Source organism: Salmo trutta, chromosome 10 (genome assembly GCF_901001165.1).
Source record: "Salmo trutta chromosome 10, fSalTru1.1, whole genome shotgun sequence".
NCBI classification, from domain to species: domain Eukaryota; kingdom Metazoa; phylum Chordata; class Actinopteri; order Salmoniformes; family Salmonidae; genus Salmo; species Salmo trutta.
The window spans coordinates 397,340-415,270 of record NC_042966.1 but is presented as its reverse complement, the minus strand read 5'-3'; the positions used below and the strand labels follow the sequence as shown (position 1 = coordinate 415,270).

The window sequence follows — 17,931 nt, the reverse complement described above, 5'->3', positions numbered from 1 at the left end:
AGGAATAGGTATATGTCCCCCCCATCCACTTGGGATGACAAGCATGCATGCATACAACCGTTCAAAAGTTTGGGGTCACTTAAAAATTTCCTTTTTTTTAAAAGAAAATGTAGACATTGTTAATGTTGTAAATGACTATTGTAGCTGGATTTTTTATGGAATATCTACATAGGCGTACAGAGGTCCATTATTAGCAACCATCACTCTGACCATTGACATGCGACATGCGACAGCCGCAGACCATCTCCGCTGCAGTGGATGAGACGCTGAAAGAGCTGGGAAGGCTTGATGTTCTTCTTAATAGTATGTAGAACACACACATGTGCACAGACAGACATGCACACACACACACACATTTAGTTTTAGTCTTTCTTTATCTGAATTTACATGTTCATTTTAATACCATATTTCTAATAGAAACGTGTTAACGTTGGTTGTTTGAAATATGTAAGTAACTGTCTAGCACTCAATTTTATAGATGCTGTAGGAAACTTCCTGTGCCCTAACCCTCTCCTTCAATGGCTTCAAGACAGTCCTGGAGATTGACATTATGGGAATGTTTAACAGCAGCAAGGTGGTCTATGAGAAGTGGTTCAAGGTACAGCACACTCAGTATGCACTGAGATTTTTCAATCAATTAACTTTAATCGAACTACTTACCTATTTACATGACTTGCATGGATATTCCTGTTTGTTTTTCATTGTTGTGCTATTACCTCAGATAGTCATACACTACATGCCAAAAAGTATGTGGACACCTCCTCGTCGAACATCTCATTAAAAAATCATGAGCATTAATATGGAGTTGCCCCCCCCCCTTTTATAACAGCCTCCACTCTTCTGGGAAGGCTTATTTGGGAAGGCTTATTTTTGTCATCCTGAAACAGGAAAGGGCCTTCTCCAAACAGTTGGCACAAAGTTGGAAGCACAGAATCGTCTAGAATGTCTTTATATGCTGTAGCTTTAAGATTTCCCTTCACTGGAACTAAGGGGCCTAGCCCAAACCATAAAACAGCCGCAGACCAATATTCCTCCTCCACCAAACTTTACAGTTGGCAACAGGTGTGGCTGAAATAGCCAAATCCACTCATTTGAATGGTGTCCACATACTTTTGTATATATGGTGTACTTCTGGTAAAAATGTATGGATAGATAGAATCAATTCTGTCTGATGTTTGCGTTCAGGACCATGGGGGTGCCATTGTGAACATCTCTGCCACCCGTGGCTACAGGGATCTCCAGGTGCATGCTGGCTCTGCCAAGGCTGCCAATGGTAAAAACATGACTGTGTCATAAGTATATGATTGTTACTATATTGTTATGTACAGTGGCAAGAAAAAGTATGTGAACCCTTTGGAATTACCTTGATTTCTGCATAAATTGGTCATCAAATTTGATCTGGTCTTCATTTAAGTCACAATAATAGTGTGCTTAAACTAATAACACACACATTATTGTACTTAAGTCACAATAACAGTGTGCTTAAACTAATAACACACACATTATTGTATTTTCTTGTCTATATTGAATACATAATTGAACATTCATAGCGTATGTTGGAAAAAGTATGTGACAGCCTAAGCTAATTACTTCTCCAAAAGCTAATTGAGTCAGGAGTCAACTAACCTGGAGTCCAATTAATGAGACGAGATTGGAGATGTTGGTTAGAGCTGCCTTGCCCTATAAAAAACACTCACAAAATGTGAGTTTGCTATTCACAAGAAGCATTGCCTGATGTGAACCATGCATCGAACAAAAGAGATTTCAGAAGACCTAAGATTAAGAATTGTTGACTTGCATAAAGCTGGAAAGGGTTACAAAAGTATCACTAAAAGCATTGATGTTCATCAGTCCATGGTAAGACAAATTGTCTATAAATGGAGAAAGTTCAGCACTGTTGCTACTCTCCCTATAAGTTGCCGTCCTGCAAAGATGACTGCAAGAGCACAGCGCAGAATGCTCAATGAGGTTAAGAAGAATCCTACTGTCAGCTAAAGACTTACAGAAATCTCTGGAACATGCTAACATATCTGTTGACGAGTCTACAATATGTAAAACACTGAACAAGAATGGTTTTCATGGGGAGACACCACGGAAGAAGCCACTGCTGTCCAAAAAAAAAACATTGCTGCACGTCTGAAGTTTGCAAAAGTGCACCTGGATGTTCCACAGCGCTACTGGCAAAATGTTCTTTAGACAGATGAAACTACAGTTGAGTTGTTTTGGAAGGAACACACAACACTATGTGTGGAGAACAAAAAGGCACAGCACACCAACATTAAATCCTGATCCCAACTGTAAAGTATGGTAGAGAGAGCATCATGGTTTGGGGCTGCTGTGCTGCCTCACGGCCTGGACAGCTTGCTATCATTGACAGGAAAATGAATTCCCAAGTTTATCAAAACATTTTGCAGGAGAATGTTAGACTATCTGTCCGCCAATTGAAGCTCAACAGAAGTTGAATGATGCACCCGGACAACGACCCAAAATACAGAAGTAAATCAACAACAGAATGGCTTCAACAGAAAAAAATATGCCTTAAGGAGTGGCCCATTCAGAGTCCTGACCTCAACCCAATTGAGATGCTGTGGCATGACCTCAAGAGAGCAGTTCACACCAGACATCCCAAGAATATTACTGAACTGAAACAGTGTTGCAAATAGGAATGGTCCAAAATTCCTCCTGACCGTTGTGCAGGTCTGATCCGCAACTACAGAAAACATTTGGTTGAGGTTATTTCTGCCAAAGGAGGGTCAACCAGTTATTAAATCCAAGGGTTCACATACTTTTCCCACCCTGCACTGTGAATGTTTACACAGTGTGTTCAATAAAGACATAAAAATGTAGAATTGTTTGTGTGTTATTAGTTTAAGCAGACTGTGTTTGTCTATTGTTGTGACCTAGATGAAGATCAGATCACATTTTATGACCAATTTATGCAGAAATCCAGGTATTTCCAAAGGGTTCACATAGTCTTTTAGTTTCACCACTTTTTCTCAGACATAACCTAGGAAACCCACTGATAACTTTCCCTCTCTTTCGTCACCCCACTCCCCTTTTCATGTCCACATCTCTCTCTCCCAGATGCCATGACCAAGCAACTGGCCGTTGAGTGGGGACCAAGTGGGGTAAGGGTTAACACACTGGCAACAGGTCCTATTTTGGGCACAGAGGGCTTCCGTAGGCTGGGTAAGGATCTGTGGCTGCCTAGCTGGGATTTGATACATACGTTTGATTTATTAAGCCGTATGCCAAAATCACACATGGCCACATACTTTTTAGTGATTAATCTTTCCACTCTTCTCTAACTTGTCGTTAAGTAGGTTTTAGTATACACTTGATTAAGTAGGTCTGGGTAATTCTGTGTTATTTCTATGCTAGTGAGGTCAAAGTTATCAAGAGCAGAGCCTGAGGAAAGGTAAACTAAATGAAGTCCTGTCTCATTTCTCTTTGCCCCAAATTCTGTTTATCACCCCCCTCTCTCTTGTCCTCAGGTGGCAACAGAGCAGAGAGCATGGATGCCTTCTCATCCATCCCACCGCAGCGGGCGGGCAACAAGATGGAGCTGGCCCACGGTGAGCTGTTCCTGAACAGCCGCACCTCCTCCTGTTGATGGGTCACATCATGGTGAAGGACGGTGGGAGTTGGCTCACTTCGGCCAATGACGTATCCATGCTGCTCGGTATAGCTTCCACTCAATCCGCTAAACTCTTGACATGGCCCCTCCCCCCATCACAGGTGTGTAGGACAGAAGAGGAAGTGGAGATGTAGATCTAGGAGAGGAGGACATCGTGAAGTTGTTTTGTGGATACTGTCAAGACGCTATGTATAGTGCATTTAACTTTAATCTAGAAATACGCTTTTTCTGGCACAGTGGCATAGTTATAAGGGTGGTGTTTTGCCCTGTGTTTGACATAACTGATTTCCTAATTTGTTCAATTTTCCTTGGATACTTTAGATAGAGAAGCATTGACTGTCATTTTTTGATATGCAGATACTATTAAATCAAATTGTGTTTATTTTTATTTTATTTAACTAGGCAAGTCAGTTAAGAACAAATTCTTATTTACAATGGCTGCCTACCCCAGCCAAACCTTCCCCTAACCCGGACGACGCTGGGCCAATTGTGCGCCGCCCTATGGTACTCCCAATCACGGCCGGTTGTGATACAGCCCAGGATCGAACCAGGGTCTGTAGTGACACCTCTAGCACTGCCTTAGACCGCTGCACCACTCGGGAGCTTCTTAACTGAAGAGACAAGTAGATGGTGAAGATAAAGTGGCAGATTATGAATAATATGCAACATATAAATCAATGGATTTGCCATGTAAAATCTTTGAGACCGGAAAGCTGCCATAGCTGACAGTGGTTAAGAGGAAAATAAGAGGTAAACACTCAAATATTAGCAAAAAAATATTGACCTAAGACTTCACATTCACATGTTGAAACTGGATATAAGGTCCAAATCATGTTCTAAGTGTTGGGTTAATTTGAGTTAATCCACACCAGTTTTAGATTCAAATTATTCAACTACTTTGGATTAAGAATCAATATGTTGATGAACTCTGTAGTTGTTCCATCATGTAGTCTAGTTGTTAAAATGTAATTGTAAAGCACTTACAATTTACAAATACAATGTCCAGAACTTTCCTAATAAACCTTTTAATAATGACACTTAAAAACTGTGCCTGCATATTGAATATCACAACCTTTTCCCAATCTCTTAATCTGCGCTTGCAGTCCCTGAAAGTTATGTACTGAGTTTGAGTATTCATACAGTAGAAAATTACTCCTCCAAGCATACACTAAGTTTTTACAGTATGTCCATATTGCTCAAGATAAAAAGTGAAAGAAACAGTAGCACCAATAGTACAGCCAGAGATGATACAGACTTTGGTGTAGCACCTTTTCTTTCGTTAAATATGCATTCACGCAGATCCACCGGAGGGGGGCGCCAATGTATAATGCATCTGAAATTGCCGCCTTTGGGTTGACTGCAACGTGTGCAGATCAGTGGTCCCCAACACTTTTTGGGTACTGTACAGCTGCCTGAAGTACCCAGTCATGCGTGTGCGACCAACGTGATTCCTAAATTAGTTGTACATTTGCCAAAAATATTGTTTACGCACCCAGTCGTGTTTTGCAGACTTCTTTTCAATGTCAGGGAATAAGGAGTTGAGCTCACTGTTGAGTTTGGCTAAATGTGAGCTTACTATTTGCACCATAGGAGCCCTGTCAACATCACCTGTAAAAAGGTAGGTGTCAAGTTACTGGAAACAACTTCACATTTCCTCTCCCAAAGTTAGATCTTCTTTATGAATCCGCTCACTTTGTCATACTTGTAGAATGTGTGTCTTTACCTTGCAGAGTTAGATTCACGTTGTTGATTCAGTATGCTGAACACATCAGCAAGGTAGGATACCCAGTCTGTGTTCTCGAACACATCCACAAGGGGGTGTGAGTGCTCAGACAGAAAATCACTTCGGCACGCAACTCAAAAAGCCTTTGTAGCGTTTTTCATCTGATTAGACAATAGACGTTGGTGTGAAGCAGTAGCTGCTAGTGCTGTCATCACAGAGCCTTCGGTGATTAGGTGATTCAGTGATTCAGAGGCCTGGACATGATAAAGTTAATCACTTTCACTGCGTCATTCAAAACATAACTCAGGACTCACTTTCTTGCTGGCCAAAGACTCTGTGAATGATACAGTAGGATTTACCTTCTATATGTGGGCAATTCATAATTTCACTCTCACAGGCATTGATGCAGCACGATCCGTGCATACATGAACACAGGATTTCCAATCCTGATTGTGCTCTGAAAATCATCCTCACCTGTAGTTCTCCCGGATAGATTCTAGCAGAACAGAATGTGCTCATAAATTTCCGAAATGTCTCTGTATCACACATACGCAATCACCTGGGCTTCCCCACTGACGTCAGTCGATTCGTCCAACTGCAGAGAAAATAGACCGGAATAATTCTCATTATTTTCACCAATTGATCAACAATGTCAAAGCCCATGTCATCGATCCTAAGGTACACCGTGTTATTTGAAAATGTTACAGTATCAGTGCTGTCAGTGCTGTTACAGCATTAGCTGCTGTTTTATCAATCATAGTTTCTGCGATCGAGCGCGCAGAGCAGAGGATCAAACATTGAGCCAACCGGCGAGCGCGCAGAGGCCAGGTAAACAGAGCAATGCACACACCGAAACTAAAGTAAAAAGAAAGTAGGCCTAAAATATAAAATAACTAGAGATTTCACACCACTGACCTCAGTAAATGTTTACCTGCCTATTAAAATTGAAATAACGTACATATATTTTTTTGGGGGGGTCATATTTTTCCCAATATTTGTTTTCTTTAAAAAAGAAGAAAACACTGGTGTAGATAATTTACTATTTTGGTAGACACTAAAGTAAGACATCACAGTTTGTGTTGCTCAGATGTTGAACTTCATTCTCAATATACCATTTACATTAATCGTTCACCATTATGATAAAAAGCCCAAGAAAACCAAGAACATTTAATTTATTGTTTACATTAGGAAGACTGGGTACCACTCACAATCACTGTTGGTATTATTTGACATTTTCTGGATAATGAGCATGGCCCCATAGATGTACAAATATCAGATAAACAATGGTTAGACAATGCTTTTAAAAGCCTACACAGAGGTACACTGTGGATGTATATACAAAAGTATGTGGACACAAATTAGTGATTTTGGTTATTGTAGCCACACCCGTTTCTGACAGGTGTATAAAATCGAGCACACAGCCATGCAATCTCCATTGACAAACATTGGCAGTAGAATGGCCTTACTAAAGAGCTCAGTGACTTTCAACATGACGCATCATAGGATGTCACCTTTCCAACAAGTCAGTGTATCAAATTTCAGCCTTCCCTGTAGCTCAGTTGGTAGAGCATGGTGTTTGCAACGCATGGTGTTTGCAACGCCAGGGTTGTGGGTTCGATTCCCACGGGGGGGCCATATATGAAATGTATGCATTCACTACTGTAAGTCGCTCTGGATAAGAGTGTCTGCTAAATGACTAAAATGTAAAAAATGTAGATCTGCCCTGGTCAACTATAAGTGATGTTATTGTGAAGTGGAGATGTCTAGGAGCAACAATGGCTCAGCACCAAAGTGGTAGGCCACACAAGTTCACAGAGCAGTACTGTGAAGTGCTGAAGTGTGTAGCTTGTAAAAATTGTCAGTCCTTGGATGCAACAATCTCTACCTAGTTCCATACTGCCTCTGGAAGCAACATCAGCTCCAGAACTGTTTGTCAGGAGCTTCATGAAATGGGTTTCCATAGCCAAGCAGCTGTACACAAGCCTAAGATCACCATGTGCAATGCCAAGTGTCAGCTGGAGTGATGTAAAGCTTGAGGATTAGCGGATTCCCGGAGAATGCTACCTGCCCAAATGCATAATGCCAACTGTAAAGTTTGGTGGAGGAATAATGGTCTGGGGCTGCTTTTCATGATTTGGGCTAGGCCCCATAATTCCAGTGAAGGGAAATCTTAAAGTTACAACATAAAATGACATTCTAGATGATTCTGTGCTTCCAACTTTGTTGCAACAGTTTGGGAAAGGCCCTTTCCTGTTTCAGTGCCCCAATGCACAAAGCGAGGTCCATACAGAAATGGTTTGTCGAGATCTGTATGGAAGAACTTGACTGGCCTGCCCTGAGCTCAACCCCATCGAACACCTTTGGGATGAATTGGAACGCTGACTGCGAGCCAGGCCTAATCGCCCAACATCAGTGCCCAACCTCACTAATCCTCTTGTGGCTGAATGGAAGCAAGTCCCCACAGCAGTGTTCCAACATCTAGTGGATGCCTTCCCAGAAGAGTGGAAGCTGTTATAGCAACAAAAGAGGGACCAACTCAATATTAATTGCCCATGATTTTGGAATGAGATGTTCGACAAGGAGGTGTCCACATACTTTTGGTCATGTACTGTAATTTTGCGTCCTATTTAGGAAACTGCGGTTCGTTCTTTGCGCGTGCGTGAAACGTCACTGCTGTATGCGGCTGAGGGGGGTGGCAGGGGCATTTGCGGCTGATGAAATTGTGAACGGCCTCTGTTCTAGCTGAATATTGGCAACATATTTTGTATGTTTGACACATCTCGGAGCATCTTCTGACGGCCATCATGTCTTTGGAGTGCGTTGGGATGGTAAATACATTTCGAGAGGCCGGGAATAGCTGAAGAAATTTTAAGCAAGCAGACTGAATTTGTTGGTGACACAGGTGGATGATTCTTGGAATAACGTTAAGTTAGCTATCTTGGATTCGAAACGTCTGGAGAAAAACACCAAACGCGGATGTAAATTAGAATTATTGACAAAACGAACAAACTACCTTTACTGGGAAGATTACATTTGTCAAATGTCCTCATAGCCAGTCCAATTTAGTTTCAGAATCAGCTGTTGACCATTTGGCTTGTTAGCTAGCTAACGTTTGCTAGCTAATTAAAGCGTCCTTCAAGATTTGAGAATGGGGATGTTTGGAAGCGTTAAGTCAATGTCATTAAACATGTCAGTCAGTAAGCAAGCCTAACAATTTCAAATGGACATGCCTAATGTAAAAAGAGTCAAGCGTTGCTAACTAGCCAAGTTAGCTAGAAAGCTATTTATTTACTCACTCCAAGGTTGGCGTATTTTCATCCACTGGCACTGTCAAGCACGCCGTATATCGCATTGGCTAAAAGCTACCTGGCTAGCCTGTTACAATGGTCACACTTTGCAACCAAATTGTGGATAACATTTTGGACCTTGTTAGCACATGTTAACTATTTTAAAAAACTTTAACGCGTTCGTGGTATTTATTGCATCAAATTTATAGCATGAATCCCATGTTATGCTAAATATTTTCTAACTGATGTGTTCGGCAGTCAGTTGTGTAAGCAAGAAGGTCCCCTCGCGTTAGTCCCAGTGCTGGAGATGGGGACAATGAATGAGTGTTTTAGATAACACGCTAAATTGATCAAGTCACATACTATTACAGGAACTCATCTTTTTGTGTGTGATATCACTTTATGTTTTTTTGTGAATCATAGAGACCTTTTATGACGTTAGCCTGTTGCCTCAGTAATATGTTGGTTCTTAGAACATGTCTATTTAGTTTTAGCGCTATTTTGATAAGTCACATGTCACCAATGTATTTGTTGAATTCCAAAGAAGAAATCAAAGTTTATAATTCTATGGAATTAATTATAAATTAATCTGAAAATGCTCATTTGTCTAGTTGACAACATTTAAAAAGTGCATGCTTAGACGGGGTAAATGCATAAGTCGTGGATCATTTAGGCAACAACTATGGCAAGTAGACAAATCAATAAATATGGGGAGTACACTGGTTTTAAGCACTAAGGTGTTTACACAGTGCTAAAATGTCATAAATTCAGAACGAGACAGTGAAGGCAGGTGTTTTATTAACCATCATGCAAAATCTGCCCATGGATCTCGTCAAGGATGTTGACTACCATGTGTAGAATAACAATATTGAAATTGAGGAAGAATTGGATGTTGGCTTTGAAATAAATGTTTAATTTTCGAGTTTACTCAGGAATTAGCAATCTACTCAAATGGAACATACTCTGATGTCTAGCCCTCTGGGGTATTCAGAGTGGGATCCAGAACGCATACCCTCCCATGGATTCCTCCTCATGGATTCAGACAAAGGAGCCATACTGCCTCAGAGAGAAAGTGGTCAGACAGGTTTGGATTTCCAGAAAGTTGACCAGGGTGTATCTCTAAGCCTGGAAGAGCTTTTTCAGGAGAACGCCTTAAATTTAGATAGCCTTTTCAGGACCTCCAGTTACTCTGGTGGAGACCAGATCTTGCCCTGGGAGGGATGTCAATCTAATCATTCCCAAGATGTTCCCCTGGGTAAACCAGCAGAGGTATCGCCTCTCAAAGACAAAATTGAGGAACAAAACAATGTCAGTGACAGTCCACTACCTGGGCTGTTATTCTCCAAAATGGCTAATTTGTTCAGGGACATCTCAGCCTGCGACGAACAAAATCCACCTGTGGGTGACAGAGACCCTGTTACCTGTCACAGGGAGCTGATAACCCTCAGTGAACCTCCTTCCACTGTGAAGGTTTCAGATAGGACTCCAGATACTAACACTGAGGCGTCCTCTTTGTTGGTAGTTCACCTCTTATCTGAACACTCCCCTTTTCTCTCCGGCCCTGCTCCTTCAGGTGAGGTAAACCCACAGGTTGTCAGTGAGAAGCTTTTATTTCCATCTCTGGATCAGGACAGAGGCCAACCTCCTCCCTTGCAAGGTGGGGAGACTGTGCCACCTGAAAATGGGGACAAAGGTTTATTCCTAGGACCTGTGACTGATCTGCCCACAGTCAGTAACATTACCTCAGAAGGTTTACCTGAGAGCAGCCTCTCACACAACACCATCCCTTTTGACCGCCCTTGCCTATCTCCAGAGGTTCAGGTGGGATCTGTGCCTTTGGTGGATCTGGAGGTTCCCGACTGTGGCCCCAGCCTCTGCCCTACTCATCTCGACTCACCTACCTGCACAGGTGCTCCATCAGATTCAACTGCAGAGGATTCAGAGCAGGAACACACGTTGGCTACTGCAATCCTGACTCTCTCAGACCACAGAGGTGAGGGGGACTCGTCCCTCCTTCTGAACTCCTCACCATTGATTGAACCCTTGTTGACAAAGGCACTCTCTGACAGAGATGCTTCTATCCTGGGTCACCTGCCCAGTGGCTGTAGCTCAGAGAAGAATGGCTCCCAGGATTTTATGGAAGACAAAATTATTTTTGATGTTACTAAACATAAGGGAGAGGAGGAAATGGCTCTGGATCAGTGCATTACCTCAGACGCGCTACGTGATGAGGAAACTTTGGACTTGAATCCACCTGAGGCTTTACAGGGTGATGGTATTCCTGCTTTACAAACTGAACAGAGCGATGGGGAAAGGTTGGCAGACTTGGACCTATTTGCCAGACCCACAGATTGTCACAAACGGGATAGTTTTGATTGCCTGGTTCTGGAGTTAAATGGTTCGTCTTCTGAGTCTAGATGGACAAGTGAACAAGCAGTGGAGAATCTGTCATTCTCTAAGATGGTGGGGTCTGACTCCATGCCTGTGGTTCCCATAATGAATCGGAGCGAGGAAGACCCGTCACCTCTGAAAGCTGTGTTTGATGCTCTGGACCAGGATGGGGATGGATTTGTACGCATTGAGGAGTTTATGGAGTTTGCTGCTGCCTATGGGGCTGACCAGGTGAGACACACCTCCTTTTAGATTTTTGTCTGTGTTGTTTTTGTTATTCTGGTCCCAGTCAGTGGACAATTGAGTACAAGGTTATGGTTAATTGGCAATATGAAAGGGTTCTGTATGCTTGTTAACCTAGAGATCATGAGGCTCATTCTAAATTATTTACTATTGATTCTCCACTTTACTTTAGAGCTTCCTTTAAAAGCTTGGTTAATTACATAAACTGAAATTCATCCCTCTATCAGTGTTTCCTCAAAGGGTGAAAGGGTTTTATTTGTAAGCTATTTTGTACGAAAGGCTAGGCAGCCAAGCTGACTGGTAGGCCTTTGCTAATGCTCATTATCACAACCAGTTTCGAAGTAAGAGGAGCCTAGATTATACACGTCAGGCAACATATTCTCACACAGAATAGGCATACACTCTTATTTGTTCAAATGCTTTTCTTTTCCATGATGGAGCTCACTGGACGTTACCCCAAAATGCGATAGAACCATGAACCTGAGCACTAGGGCTTTGCTGAGCAACACAGGCTATTTTATAATTCAAACCCTAAAGGCAAACCTCCAATTTGGCATTTATTTTATCAGCAATAATAGTAAACTAGGCTACAAAGGGTTTGTTAATACACTATAGAAACATGACCAGACAAGGTTTGAGAATATTTTCATGCTCCTTAGCTTGGTTTTGACGTGAATTATGTGAGTATGGTCAGTGTTCAAGAGCTGGGATTCGGCATGAACGTAGTGATAAATCTCAATGAAAACATGGGCTGAAATGAATTCTGACAGGGCTGGCCTAGTACCTTCAGCCGCCTTATTCAACAAAGCGAGCCACGAAGATGACCAAATGTGTCATTAGGCAACATACCTCATCCCATTGTACTGGATAATCTCGTGAAATGTTTGTTCCGTCCTGCCCCACCTGTGACCTTCACCCATTCTCCAATCTGCCCCAGGCATCTTACGTTACACCCAGGCCTATCACTTCAATTATGTGGTTTCACTTAGGAAATGTTGCCATGTCAAGAAAAACATACAAACGCCCTCCACTGCTGTTAGGCAGTGAAAGGTTTCAAATCATTTGATTGGCATCCCTTTTGTGAAAATAAATGTTTTTGGGGTGATGTGGGTATAGTTTCATCTTTAGTTTTCTTTAACTTCATACGACATGGATTGAGTTTGACAATAGCCAGTGAAAAATCAGAGCGCCAAATTCAAAACCACAAATCTAATAATTTCAATTTCTCAAACATACGACTATTTTACACCATTTTAAAGATACACTTCTCCTGAATCGAACCACGTTGTCCGATTTCTAAAAGGCTTTACAGCGAAAGCAAAACATTAGATTATGTTAGGAGAGTACATAGACAAAAATAACCACACAGCCATTTTCCAAGCAACTAGATGCATCACAAAAACCCAAAACACAGCAAAATGAAGCACTAACCTTTGACGATCTTCATCAGATGACACTCCTAGGACATCATGTTACACAATACATGCATTTTTATCCAAAAACAGCATTTTACATTGGCGCGTAACGTTCCGAAAATATTTTCCCTCCAATACTTCCGGTGAATCAGCACAACAATTTACAAAAATACTCATCATAAACGTTGATAAAATATTAAACTGTTATTCAAAGAATTATAGATGAACATCTCCTTTATGCAACCGCTGTGACAGATTTAAAAAAAAAAGCTTCACGGGGAAAGCACACTTTGCAATAATCTGAGTACTGCGCTCAGAAAAATACACTAGGCAATACAAATACCCGCCATTTTGGAGTCATCTAAAATCATAAAGAGTATTAGAAATATTCACTTACCTTTGATCTTCATCAGAAGGCATTTCCAGGAATCCCAGGTCCACAATAAATGTTGTTTTGTTCGATAAAGTCCATAATTTATGTCCAAATAGCTCCTTGTTGTTTGCGCGTTCAGTTAGCTACTCCAAATGTAGGAAGCGCGCGGAAAATGCCTTCAACGAAAAGTCAAAAAAAGTTCTATATACGTTCGTTCAAACATGTCAAACGTTGTATAGCATCAATCTTTAGGGCCTTTTTAACGTCAAACGATTCCGTTGTCTTGAAAAACGTTTTGGAACACAGCTACCTCCTCATGTGAATGCGCGCCAATGAAGTGATGTCCTTCCCTGGGTCAACAACTTCCCAGCCTTCTTGTTCGCTCTCTGTTCACTGCAAAAGGCTGTAACAAGGTTCTAAAGACTGTTGACATCTAGTGAATCCTTAGTCACTGTGTGTTAGATAGGCAATGACTTGGAAAGATTCCACTCATCAGATTTCCACTTCCTGGTAGAATTTTTCTCAGGTTTTTGCCTGCCATATGAGTTCTGTTATACTCACAGACATCATTCAAACAGTTTTAGAAACTTCAGAGTGTTTTCTATCCAAATCTACTAATAATATGCATATCCTAGCTTCTGAGTTTGAGTAGGAGGCAGTTTAATATGGGCACGTATTTCATCCGAAAGTGACAATACTGCCCCCTATGCGATTGGTGTCGTAAGAGTTAATAGTCCTTTAGTTTTACTCAGAACACACCCTTATTTATTCGTCGGCGAGGCCATTTTTATTATTTGGCTAAGAGGACAGGGCTGGGCTAAGGTGTTGATGTGCTATTATCTGTACACAAAAAGCTCATTTTAGTTCATAAACAACAAAGTTAAAAAGGTGTCAGGTTCCTCTGTTTAACATTCTTGTCTTTGTGCCAGTCTCAGGTCTGTTTTATAACAAGTAGACCTAGGCCTACTTCCAGTAAGCACCCAACCTTTCAGTTGCCAATAACAGGCGCAAGGTTGGATGCAAATACCAGTGTAACTGTCCGTAAGGCTAGGGGAAGCTAAACTTCCCCTAAAGTAAATTGAATTGAATTGCCAGAATCATAACCTAATTAGCCTACTACTGTCTATACATAAGTAAAATCATTCAAAATAGGCTTCTACACCAGAAAGCATGATTTGGCCACGGATCATTTAAAAAAAAAAAAAAAAAGAAGAAAGTATTGTTTTAATGATTCTGTGCTTCCAACTTTGGTAACAGTTTGGGAAAGGCTGTTTCTTGTTTCAGCATGACAATGCCCCCGTGCACAAGCGAGGTACATACAGTGGTTCATCAATTGAACATTTTGAGATTATGCCACTGAATTTAGAGGTAATTTGTGGTTTAGTACATTACCCTGCGTCACTGCTTCATTGCTCCAGACCACCGCAAGGGGGAGTTAGAGGACTGATTATGCTTTTGGGTCCCAAGGCCTAATGTGTCTCTACCAGACAATGAATGGGCGATATAAACCAAGTAGAAATTGATAATTGTGCACGACTTCAACATTGAATTTCAATTAACTGAATGATGAAGAATGTGATTGAATTCAGAACAATAGTGTAAGAATTGCTATTTCTCTGTCCTGCACGCACACCCGAAAATAAACTTTTTTTTTTTTTTTTGCAGAAGAAGCTGTAACTGGACTGTAGCATATTACTTACTAAAACTGTTGTTACACTAAGGTTTTTATTCTAAGAGAAACAAAAATGTTCATTATATTGTAAAGATATGTGTTGACTGAATATATATATATATATATATATAATCTCACACACACATTATCCATTATTTAACTAGGCAAGTCAGTTAAGAACAAATTATTTTTTACAATGACAGCCTACCGGGGAACAGTGGGTTAACTGCCATGTTCAGGGGCAGAACGACAGATTTTTACCTTGTCAGCTCTGGGATTCAATCCAGCAACCTTTTCAGTTACTCTGTTACAATGTTCTAACCACTAGGCTACCTGCCACCCCTAAATAGTTAAGGCCGATTCCAGCCTTGCTGAAGCACCCCCAGATCATCACCGATCCTCCACCAAATTTCACAGTGGGTGCAAGACACTGTGGCTTGTAAGTCTCTCCAGGTCTCACACCCACTGTGAAATTTGGTGGAGGATCGGTGATGATCTGGGGGTGCCTCAGCAAGGCTGGACTCATGCAAATTTGTCTTTGTGAAGGACACATGAATCAAGCCATGTACAAGGTTGTCCTGGAAGAAAACTTGCTTCCTTCTGCTCTGACAATGTTCCCCAACTCTGAGGATTGGTTTTTCCAGCAGGACAATGCTCCATGCCACACAGCCAGGTCAATCAAGGTGTGGATGGAGGACCACCTGATCAAGACCCTGTCATGGCCAACCCAATCTCCAGACCTGAACCCCATTGAAAACCTCTGGAATGTGATCAAGAGAAAGATGGATGGTCACAAGACGTGCTGCTAGAATCTTTGTGCCAGGAGTGGCATAAAGTCGCCCAACATCAATGTGAAAGACTGGTGGAGAGCATGCCAAGACGCATGAAAGCTGTGATTTTGAAAATCAGGGTTATTCCACCAAATATAGATTTCTGAACTCTTCCTAAGTTAAAACATTAGTATTGAGTTGTTTAAAAATGAATATGAACTTATTTTATTTGCAATATTCTAGGTCTGACAACACTGCATCTTTTTTGTTATTTTGACCAGTTGTAATTTTCTGCAAATAAATTACCAGTTGAATTTGGGAGAAATGTTGTCAGTAGTTTATAGAATAAACCAAAAATGTTCATTAATCCAAACACATACCTATAAGTAGTAAAACCAGAGAAACTGATCATTTTGCAGTTGTCTCTTAATTTTTTCCAGAGCTGTATATTGGTCATGGCTCCTGAGTGGCGCAGCAGTCTAAGGCACTGCATCTCAGTGCAAGAGATATCACAACAGTCCCTGGTTCGAATCCAGGCTGTATCATATCCGGCTGTGATTGGGAGTCCCAATAGTGCAGCGCACAATTGGCCCAGTGTCATCTGGTTAGGCCGTCATCGTAAATAAGAATTTGTTTTTAACTGACTTGCCTAGTGAAATAAAGGGTAAAAAAAAATATACTTCTATATAATGTCTTACAGAGCCTTTTCATAAGTCCACTCAAGTTTCTTAAACTGTCTTCTGACTGTGATTAGAGCGATGTTGTGCTGTGTTGCCAGCAGATTCCAGACTGTATTTGCCGATCGCCCATCAGTGAGTCGATGGCTTGAATAGTCTCACTGGAAATTGCAATGAAAGCACTATACAAAGTACATTTATTTTTTATTATGGTCTGACATGTCTGCTGAAATGTTGCAATTTTGTAATGTGTTTTGTTTTGTAAATATGAATTCACGTTTGTGGTGCCACTAAGTAAACAATTAATTAAATCAATATTGTTATTATTAAAATATTTTTTTTATAATGGAGGGAGCTTGGACAGGGAGTTCTTTGAGGAACCATTATAAGGAGTTCTTCTAATAAACGTTATCAAGGGTTCTTTGAAGAACTTATAAGGGTTCCCCCACAGTTTCAATTTGAAGAAGCCCCTGAAGGATACGCCAGGAAACTTTTCTTTTTAGAGTTAGGAGTAAATGTCAGTTGGCTTTTCATAGCCGAGTATTCAGAGGTCAAGACAGCAAGTGCATGAGAGGGAAAATAACAAAACACACACGGTAATGTGTATTAATGGCAACAATGGCTGACACTTAAATAATGTGCCAAGGTGTGCTGCAGTATGACGCAACTTTTACAAGAAGAACCACTGTACAGAAATGGTTTGTCGAGATTGGTGTGGAAGAACTTGACTGGCCTGCACAGAGCCCTGACCTCAACCCCATCGAACACCTTTGGCATGAATTGGAACGCCGACTGTGAGCCAGGCCTAATCGCCCAACATCAGTGCTGACCTCACTAATGATCTTGTGGCTGAATGGAACAAAGTCCCCACAACAATGTTCCAACATCTAGTGGAAAGCCTTCCCAGAAGAGTGGAGGCTGTTATAGCAGCAAAAGGGGGACCAACTCAATATTAATTGCCCATGATTTTGTAATGAGAATTTAAAAGAGCAGGTGTCTACATACTTTTGGTCATGTAGTGTATGTGTAGGGGTAAAATTACTAGGCATTAGGATATAAGGTAAACAGAGTAGCAGCAGCGTACAGTGCATTCGGAAAGTATTCAGACCCCTTGACTTTTTCCACATTTTGTACATTACAGCCTTATTCTAAAATGGATTAAATTGTTTTTTCCCCCCTCATTAATCTACACACATCCCAGAAAAAAAACAGATTTTTTGAAATTTGTAAAAAATAAACAGAAATATTACATTTACAAATATTCAGACCCTTTACTCTGTAATTTGTTGAAGCACCTTTGGCAGCGATTACAGCCTTGAGTCTTCTTAGGTATGATGCTACAATCCTGGCACACCTGTATTTGGGGAGTTGTCTGTCAGGTTGGATAGTGAGCTTCGCTGCACAGCTATTTACAGGTCTCTCCGGAGGTGTTTGATCGGGTTCAAGTCCAGGCTCTGGCTGGGCCACTCACGGACATTCAGAGACTTGTCCCGAAGCCACTCCTGTGTTGTCTTGGCTGTGTGATGAGGGCCGTTGTCCTGTTGGAAGGTGAACCTTCACCCCAGTCAGAGGTCCTGAGCGCTCTGGAGCAGGTTTTCATCAAGGATCTCTCTGTACTTTGCTCCGTTCATCTGTCCCTTGATGCTGACTAGTCTCCCAGTCCCTGCCACTGAAAGACATGATGCTGCCACCACCATGCTTCACCGTTGAGATGGTGCCAGGTTTCCTCCAGATGTGACGCTT

At 41.4% G+C, this 17,931-nt stretch overlaps 1 protein-coding gene and 1 pseudogene across 2 annotated transcripts in view; both read left to right on the top strand.

Annotated features, from left to right (window-relative positions):
• The first annotated feature begins 215 nt into the window (after positions 1–215).
• LOC115200774 (peroxisomal 2,4-dienoyl-CoA reductase-like) lies at positions 216–3,771 on the top strand (annotated as a pseudogene).
• Positions 3,772–8,003: 4,232 nt separating this feature from the next.
• The window catches only part of LOC115200915 (rab11 family-interacting protein 3-like), a 108,109-nt gene continuing 98,181 nt past the window's right edge, over positions 8,004–17,931 (top strand). The window contains exon 1 of one of the 2 annotated variants that reach the window (XM_029764030.1): positions 8,004–11,269. In XM_029764030.1, coding sequence (XP_029619890.1) covers positions 9,599–11,269 — 1,671 coding nt within the window. In that variant the 5' untranslated portion in view covers positions 8,004–9,598. The remainder of the gene's footprint in view (positions 11,270–17,931) is intronic. The other variant, XM_029764031.1, reaches the window with a different exon arrangement.